The sequence below is a fragment of the Neltuma alba genome, unplaced genomic scaffold, assembly GCF_004799145.2.
Source record: "Neltuma alba isolate B1F8T4 unplaced genomic scaffold, ASM479914v2 tig00007111_pilon, whole genome shotgun sequence".
NCBI classification, from domain to species: domain Eukaryota; kingdom Viridiplantae; phylum Streptophyta; class Magnoliopsida; order Fabales; family Fabaceae; genus Neltuma; species Neltuma alba.
Window position 1 is genome coordinate 20,930 of NW_021634674.1, and position 9,970 is coordinate 30,899.

Here is a 9,970-nt window from a genome sequence, read left to right on the forward strand (position 1 = left end):
CCAGTATTTAACGCTCTTAAGTAATATCCATGAGTATTCACTTTAATTTATATTAAAATATAAACCACTGATATTAACATAAATATAATGCAAAGTCTATGATAAGACCCCCTCACGAGCTCAGCACGCTAGTCTGTTTTTTTTCCCCTATTGCATGCAACATGCTAAATTATCTTCTTCCTTTTTTATGCATACTCCTCCTGTTCTAAATATAAAACTCTTACATAAGCATCTTATATTTAGGAGCAGAGGAGTATATTATTTTTGAGACTACCCTATTTAATGCATTGTTTGAAATAAACATGAACATATTTCTTACTGGAGATTCAAACATTGACTCATCGTATTACAAGGCATTAATCATTTCTGTCGAATCCAATCTCATTAATTGATTGCAGTGTACTAAATTATAGTTTGTTGAAATGATCGAACATTTGGAAAAGGCTGCATTACGTTATCGCTATGAGTATTCATTCAAATAAAAAAATGGTAAGGCTGGTCAAAAAAAAAACAAAGGGTAAGAATTGGGGTGGGCTCCAGCGTATTAATATGATTGGTGTTCATATCACTACATCATATGTGCCATTATGAATCACTCTGCTGGTGCATGTATCAGTTTTCCGAAAAACGTGACACATGTAATTGGTTGACTAGCCCACATAGCAAGCTCCTTAGTATCTCTCGCCAAAATGATCAGAGGGTGTTTTCTATTGCATTTTCTAGACTCTAGTCTAAACCAATAGAACAAAAAAGGACAAGACTAAATGGGTGTTTGGATTCCTTTATAGGTGTTTTTTAAAAGCACTTTTTCTGTAAATCGAGAGAAATTCTTTTCCATATTTATTTCGTATACTGTAAGATCACTTTTAAAACCATAGTTTAGTTTTCATCCAAACACCCCATAAATCGAGATGGCCCCTTGGATCAGACCAGGTTTTAAGTAGTCCAACACCGTTACTTTCCTCCACTTTGATTCGAATGCACCGAAAACTATAATACTATCTCTTGTCCTAATTATAAGAACCAGTTGACTAATTTGAGAAGATTAAGAAAGTAAACTAAGTTAATTATTTGTCCTAAATAGATGTTGTCTTTCCTAAAACATCCTTACTAATCAAGTGTATTGACTAAAACTCTTATTATTAGAAGGGTTACTCTGGAAAAAAAATGTATAAATATTAGAGACAAAATAGATTGGGGTCTTATATTTAAAATCAAAATAAAAGTCAAACAGAATCTTATATTAAAGATCGGAGGTAGTATGATATAAGCAAAATCTCTTGAATATAGACTCGTAGTGTAATTTGATCGATCCATCTGTGAGTGCCTTGATGTTGCTCATTTAGTAAATCACTAATTGACAATTTGACTTGGATCACAATTTTCTCCTTTATCCCTTGTTTCAGAGCAGTAGCTGTAATTTGCCTTCACTGCGATTTGTTCTCTCTCTTCTGGATATTCGCTCTCAAAGTTTCAGGCTTTGATCAGTCTAATTTCTGCTGCTCGGAGTCTGCATGGTGCTTTCTTTCTCTTTTCCTTTTCATTTTCATTTTTATTTTCCTTTTGGTCGAGCAAACCAATCTCCCGACCTAATAGACCAAGCACATACTTAGTTCGTGTTAGGTTTGACCCAATCTAGACTAGAATTTGGGTGCAAAGTTCAGCATCTGGTCTTTTAAGAAAACCTGAACTAACTCAGTTATTGTCTTTCAATACTCATTTTAAAAAAATATTTGTATAGAAATCAAATTATAATTTTAAAAGTGATTTTACGATATACAAAATAAATACTACCTCCGGTCCTAATTATAAGACCCAGTTGACTTATTTGAGGAGATTAAGGAAGTAAGCTAAGTTAGTTATTTGTAACAAATAAGTGTTGTCATTCCTAAAATATCCTTGCTAATTAAGTGCATTGGCTAGAACTATCATTATTAGAAGGACTATCTTGAAAAAAAATACATAAATATGAGAGACAAAATGGATTGGGATCTTATAATTAGGACCAAACAAAAAGTCAAACAGAGTCTTATATTAAGGACCGGAGGTAGTATCTGATAGGAGTTCTCTTGATTTGCGTGAAAATATTTTTTAAAAGCACACACTGAACAAACTAAACACCCTCTTAAAATTCCCCCCTTCCAGTGAAATACCCCACAAATATTATTTTGTGATCACATATATATACTATTCATTCGTTTTTTATGAGATCTAAATTTTTTAATTCCCTGTCTCTTTTTATGAGATTTTTTTTACGTTGTTTAGTATTAAATGCATTGTTCTCAAATTTATGCTTAATTATTTTTTTCTTCATTTGTACTTATTATTATTATTGTTATTGTTATTATTATTAGTTCTTATTGATCCACTTATAAATAAGGATGTATTTGGAAAAATATATTTTTCACATATTTATTATTTTTTATTAATTTTAACAATTCTTTAAGTCACACAATTCAGTTATTTAGTTTTGTAATAAGAGATAGAGAGAGCATTTTCCAGTGCACCGATTTTCAATGAACATAAATTTTGAATGCATTAAAGTTGTTGTGTATAACACGTGATAACTGGCCTTTTCTTTTTTTTTTTTTAATACCCCTCGACAGACGCACTCGCATGTGATAGTTCTTGACTTTTAATTTTCCAACCAGAATAGTTCTCGACTTTCTTAACATTATCCTTCCACTGGAAATGCAAGAATCTTTCAAAATCGAAAATATGTTACTTCTCCGGTCCTTATTATAAGACCCAATTTAACTTTTTATTTGATCCTAATTATAAGACCCAATCCATTTTGTCTCTTATATTTATGCATTTTTTTCCAAGATAATCCTTCTAATAATGATAGTTTTAGTCAATATACTTAATTAGCAAGATATTTTAGGAATGACAACACTTATTTATTATAAATAACAAACTTAACTTACTTCCTTAATCTCTTCAAATAAGTCAATTGGGTCTTATAATTAGGACCGGAGGAGTAATTTCCTACAAGTGTCCTGCTTAGCTTCCCTTTACTTTCACATTTGAATTAACTTATTTCAAATGATCTTACATTATACGAAACAAATACATGATAATAATGTCCGGCAAAACACAACTTTTTTAAAGATAATTGTAAAATTCACCAAATAAGCACTGCATCCGCTTCCGTTGATCTTAGCCACACTTGAAAGAAGGCAACAAAAAAAAATCACGCTTTAAAATAAAACTATCTGTTATCAAACATGCTCAGTGTCTTATACAAAATAAGTAAATTCCTGTTCACCGTAAAAAATAGGTAAATTATTAAGATATTTTTGTTGGCCTTTTGGTTGACACAAAAACGTCTGATGCGTGGAGATAATAATATTTTTCATGTGAGTCATATATATGTGTAAAAAAATTTCTGTATTTAAATCACTATAAAGGCAAAAAAAAATGCCATCTTGCCCGCGACTTCCGAAACCCAACAAGCATAAATTTGTAGCGTTACAATAAAAAAAAAAAAGTCAGCGGCTACTAGTCTTCCTGGCTTGGGGGGTACCTCCAGACAAATATTAATATTTTTTATTCTAGATACTGTCTTCTTTCTACGTCGCTGATTTAAGGTTATTAATCTCATAACCACTGTTTATGTATTAAAAATACCTAATCAGATAAGTCCGTTTGATACTGAGTATTAAAAATAAGAGATAGGAATAATGATTGCAATTGAAAAAATATTAAAAATTATTTATTATGAATAATTACTTGTTATATGGGATTAAGTAAACTTGTGAAAGTAGGATTAGAGAATACCACTTTCCCTATAATATTCTCTGATCCCATATATATCGGTTTTTCTAATCTTATATAACAAGTAATTTTTCATGTTAAACACTATTTTCTCAATTTTAATTCCATCTCAATTTCTTATTTCTAATGTTTCGTGCCAAATGATACCATAGAGTGTTGAACTCTTATTAGGGCCTGTTTGAGTATCCCCAAACCGTGGTTTCAGAAGCACTTTTTTGCAAAACGAGATAATCTCCTCCATATATTTACTTCGTAATCCGTAAAAACACTTCTGAAACTATGGTTTGGATTCTATCCAAACACACCCTTAATGTTTTCTGTTGGCGTTTTAGTTGACTTCGCCTCAGAGAAGACAAAAAAAAACGAAGAAAAAAGGCACACCGAGAAAGAGATAAAGCGGGGACAATTAAGACTGACGCAGAAAAGTGCAAAAAAATGTGCAATCACGCACAATAAAGTTAAAAAAGGGGAGGGCAGATCTGCAATTTTGGTTTTTGCACAGTGCAGGAGAAAAGCGCGCGGCATCCGAAAAAAGCTTAGGTGTGTCTTAGCCCGCTTATGATGCGGTCCTTTGAATTTGATACCCTTGATATTAACGTTGGCTGTTGACAAGAAATGAGAGGAATTATTTTTAAATAAAAAATAAAATTAATATGATATGAAAAAATGTATTGTTCATCGTATCTCATTTATAAAAATGACTCTCCGTCTTGATAAAGGAATACTTGTAATTGGACCACTATATTAATTTTAAATTACTACCTCCGATTCTAATTATAAGAGCCAGTTAATTAATTTGAGGAGATTAAAAAAGTAAGTTGAGTTAGTTATTTGTCCTAAATAGATGTTGTCTTTCCTAAAATATCTTTGCTAATCAAATGTATTGATTAGAACTATCATTGTTAGAAGGGTTACTTTGAAAAAAAAAATGTATAAATATGAGAAATAAAGTGGATTGAAGTCTTATATTTAGGATCAAAATAAAAGTCAAACAAGGTTTTATATTAAAGATCGGAAGTAGTATTTAATGAAACAAATTCAACCGTAACTGATCTAACTTGACATAAATGGTAATATGCATAATAAGAAAGGCAAGCGGGGCCAAAAAGTACATGTCTAGTGAAGAAATTAATCATTTTAAATGGTCGCCACCTAGTCTTTCTATAATGTTATTCAAAATTACGACGCGAGTTCCATGTTATATATGTGCTAGGACTTTTAGAAGGTTTATTGTAGTAGATAGATTGTAGCTTGCACCGTTTGCTAAAAATAAAAAATAAAAAATTATAGTTTACACCTTTATTTAAAGCAAAAGCTCCTCTCTCTTACGTGGATATGTCTCTCGTGATGAATACAACATGATATTCCAATCGTATCCGTCTACAGTATGAAATTTGAAGTGAAGTACATTGTTTGTATAAACTAGTAAGTCCAGCATAAATACATACGGAACCAGTTATAGATGAATTGGATGATTCAGATTTAATTTTTATTTATTTATTTAAAATAATTATTTTAATAGGTATAGAATATAAAATAAAGATCACCTATTAACTATCATTTTTTTCAAAAAATAATTTTTTATATTTAAAAGTAATTAATTAAAAATTTAAAATCTGAACCATTCAAATAACATTTGAATAATCTAGATATGATGAGCTCAAAATACTTTCCAATGTGATAAGGATTAATACATATCTTTACGTTCACTTGCATTATTGAATTAAAATAAAAATGTCTCCATCAAAGACCATACCCTTTTTAATAATTTCAACGGATTCTTTGTAAATTAAAATTTTCCATCTTAAAAGTGTCATAAGGATAAAGTCAAATCGACTCTATTGAAGGGGGAAAAAAAATAATAAAGCATTAAACATATAATTTCTTGCTCACAAAACCAATTTGACACACAATTAGTCTATTATTATAACGATTATAATAATAAACTAATTGTGTGTCAAACTAGCATTAAAAGGGTGCCCGACGTGTACGGAAAATACCGTAATCCCACACAAAAAATCGCCAGAAGAGAGAAGTCAAGTGTGAAACTCTCCTTGCCAACCTTGTCTGGTCCACAAATTACAGGCCGTGCCATAGAACGAGTCCAGTGGCAGTATCACATTCCTATACGACGAAACAGATGAAAACCACCGTCCGGATTATTGTATACGATGAACCCCCAGTCAACTCCACGCGAAGGGCCGTAGTTTCATGATTCTTTCATCTTCTATCGATGTACAACACGAAGCAAAAATTCTCCGTCTAGAGACCCACGTCTCAGGCAGCTATAAATGCAAGCAAACTCGTCAAACACGGCCACAAGACCAAGCAAAGCACCCCTCCCCTGGTGATAAGTTGATAATAGCATTCCTGGGGTAGGCATTTTATCCCATGGCATAAGAAGAGGTAGGCAAGTTGATCACCGTACTCTTAATCTTAGTCATCATGTTAATGCTGTTACTGATTCCTTGCGAACCAATTCCACTGTCCTTCAGACCCTGCCACAAATCATTATTTGCATGTCGAGATGGTGAATAGAGAAGTGATCCAATATTATGGAGACAAAAAATGCTGCCGACTCTGCGTGGCCTTTTTTGTTTTTGTTACAGGATGCGCATATGATCTATTGATAATTTAATGGATGACTTAGGTATCCAAAAATGGTGCTTGTTGAGAAACCTCTGAAAGTGTTTCCGATCGAGATATACTTTATAATTATGACTACAATCTATAGAACTGATGACAATTTTGGCAAGATGAATGAAAACACTGCACCTGAAAAGGAAAATGATCTGGTCCCCGAGCTGGTGCTGAATTAATTTGAACTGTTCCTGTCTCCATTGCATCACTTATCAATATTGCTTTGTTTATGTCTCTTGTGAAGACACAGCCCTGCGTTGCACCGACAGAAGCAATGAGGGAAAGAAAAATGCATCGTAGCATATATGTCACTTTGATGGTTAAGGAACAAGGAACTGAAGATACAGGCAGCAAATCACAAGGACATCTTACTTCTGAGTTCTCTCAAATTGTCGAGAACTCATCAAATCACAAGCGAGGAATCCTCAGAGTTCAGGTCTAACAAGATAACGGACACAAAGGGAACTTGCAAATAATAAGGAAACAAAAAATTTCAACTCTTTCTTGCGAAAGAGCCCCTCTTATCCCCTAGTCTTATTTTCAAAATCAATGACTAAAAATAATATACGTTCGCATATACTTTTAACATACTCTACCTGAAGGCCAAAATTGCTAGCATTACAATGGTTGATTCCTTCATCGACAGAACTTATTCTGACAACTGGCACAACTGGACCAAATGGCTCCTCCCATGCTATCCTCATATCTGGACGAACATTATCCAACAGCAAAGGCCATATGAGATTCCCTTCCCTTCTGTACTCCTGACAGAATGTTGCTCCTTTCTGCTTAGCGTCCATTACTAACCCTTCAATAAAGTTAGCAGAGGACTCTGTGACAACTGGGGTGATATCACAGTTATCCTCAGGAGACCCAACAGTTAATTTTGCAACTTTGGCATTGACTTTCTCAACCAGAGTGTTCGCAACGGATTCCATGACCAAAACAACCTTTACAGCCGTGCATCTTTGGCCACTGACATATATTTTTTGTTTCAGAACATGAGTTAGGAACATTTATGTCATGGGAGCCAAATCCAATGCAGCCGAAATAAGAAAATTGCATCATACAATAAAAATCCCATCATCAAATGTGAAATCTTATACAAACATCAAGAGAAATCAAGTAATGTTTTGCCTTTCAAAATTTCTTAAAAATCTATATTGTTTTTTTGCGGAAGTTCTACGCACTCCTCACCTGTAAGAGAAGCCTCCTTTTACAATGTTAGCAGCTGCCAAATCCAAATCAGCATCTTCAAGAACAATGCATGCGTCTTTTCCCCCCAGCTCCATTTGAAGAGGAATCATTCCTGCCTTCTTTGAGATTGCAATTCCAGTGTCTCCACCAGTGAAACTGTAGATTAATGTGAATTAGGATGTGGCAAAATATAACTCTTGCAATGACATCCAAAACATATTTAGCAGATGCAAATGTGCTCATGACGGTTTAAGATGCCTAAACTTCTGTTGAAACCACATTTGCTAGTAAGATATCTCATGAATCATCAGATTAAAAACTAAAAAGGACACAACCATTCACAATAGGTAAGCTCCTTAACCATGAGACGACTAAAGAGTTACCTTATGCAGTTCACCCCTGGATGCATTGTAAGAAAGTCACCTATCTCAGAACCCTTTCCTGTCACACAGCTAATGACACCCTTGGGAAAACCCGCCAAATGAAGGCAATGCACCATGTGAAGAGCAGCAACGGCACCCTAAAAGGTATAGACATGGGGTTAGGCAACTTGTCGAACTTATAAAATACATCTGGAGATCCACTTAAGAAAAATATGCAACTGATTTGTGAAATAACTAGTATGAGATTGTGCCGGGCTCCATGTACAGTGGCATACCTGAGTTGGTGGTTTAAGCACAAGGGAGTTTCCAGCAATAAGTGCAGGACCAATTTTTGAAACAGCGAGATTGACAGGATAGTTAAATGGTGGAATCGCTAAAACAACCCCTAGTGGAATCTGCATACAGCAAATCAATTATCCAAAAGAACAAATTATTTACAATCACAAGCATAAGCATATGCCATAGAGAGATATGGTTGAAGGAAGTTATAATAAGTTAGACTAAGTAGAAGATCAAATTCTGATTACAGCCGTCATTTTAATACCATGCAATTGTTTCATTAAACTCCGATTGCCGTGTAAAATTGCAGGACAGCAATCGAGAAACTAACAGTAAGCAAGCCTTTGAGTCTACAATGAAAAGCTGTAGATAGACAAACATATAACACCGAATACTACGTGTTTTTCAGGCCAAATAAAAAAATAAAAAAAAAAATTCTACGTTTTTGAGTCCCACGGATCTAGAGAGGTGTGAACCACCCGAAAGGAGCAGGTCCATTACCTTGGAAGTGAGACAGTATTTGGTCCTTTCATTGCCTGGAAAACTATCAGAAACGAGAAATTTCCCTTCTCCAAGAATTCTCACCCCTTCCTCAGCACAATAAGACACCAAATCACCTGATCTAACAACCTACATCAAAAGCAAAGCCTAGTTTATAAAATATGTATAATTAGTCCCCACATCTTAAAAGCACGCAATACATAAAATCAACCAGTAACCTTCTTCGCTCTTTACAATCCAATCAATACTTACCAAAATGCCACTATACTTAATACTTTCAATGCCACGAAGAAAATATCCAAAACAAGACGTCAAATAATGATGCATTTAGTGAAATCTTTTAATTCTACATACTTCAGTGACGGCGTCTTTAGCTGGCTTTGCAATCTCTTTGACGAGACACTCGGCTATGGGTGCTTTATGCTCCTTCAGTATAGCGGCTGCCCTATGAAGCAACTCTGCTCTTTTCCACAGTGGTGTCTTCGCCCACGACTTTTGTGCTGTCTTTGCGGATTCTATCATCTGGTCGACCTCTTCCTGTGTGCACGCTGTTTGAATTTCGATCAGAGCTAGCTACTATTATAATAGCTATATGCAAAAAAAGCTAAAAAAAAAATTAGTAAAAACAGTAAAAAAGCTAACTCTTCAGGAATTGAAATAGATTAGATCAGGAAAAAATCGATACTTCGAAGATCAAGGAAAAAAGACTGAGACTATGTACAGACTAAAGAGTGAGGGTGACAAATAGAACCTTGAACCTTGAAGTGTGTCTTCCTAGTAGTGGGATTGATGATCGGGACAGATTTTCCCGATGAGGATTTCTTCCACTGGCCATCAGCATAGTACTTGAAAATATCACCGTCTATGATCTCGGCAAAAGCTGTCGTTCCCGCCATGATGGAGCAAGTTGATTGAGCTTTGGTGTAAGGTCGATCAAGAGGTGGAAATGAAGGTTGACGTCTGAATCCCTGTGCAGAGTTGAAACTTGAGTGTATTGGCCGAGATTCCCAGAAGGTGCCAAATGAGGGGAAGACTGGATTCTTCTTGCTACAGATAGTCGCAGTATAACCGGGATTCGATGCTCGTTCGGGCTTTTATCTTTAATTTATTTTTTAAAAAAATGGAAACAATTCTTACAACTTACAGTACAAACAAGATTTGTGATCATTTTAATAATAGCCGAATTCTTTGCA

General features: G+C 34.4%; 1 protein-coding gene across 1 annotated transcript; it reads right to left on the reverse strand.

Moving 5' to 3' along the window:
• Positions 1–5,765: 5,765 nt before the first annotated feature.
• On the reverse strand, positions 5,766–9,760 carry LOC114751793 (NADP-dependent glyceraldehyde-3-phosphate dehydrogenase-like). The gene is made up of 9 exons (XM_028940465.1): positions 9,529–9,760; positions 9,132–9,325; positions 8,778–8,906; positions 8,273–8,392; positions 7,998–8,134; positions 7,615–7,770; positions 7,014–7,392; positions 6,553–6,669; positions 5,766–6,275 (listed from the first exon to the last, which is right to left on the reverse strand). Exons 1-9 carry the CDS (start codon positions 9,671–9,673, stop codon positions 6,162–6,164), a joined length of 1,491 nt encoding a protein of 496 aa, XP_028796298.1. The 5' UTR covers positions 9,674–9,760; the 3' UTR covers positions 5,766–6,161.
• Between the last annotated feature and the right edge of the window lie 210 nt (positions 9,761–9,970).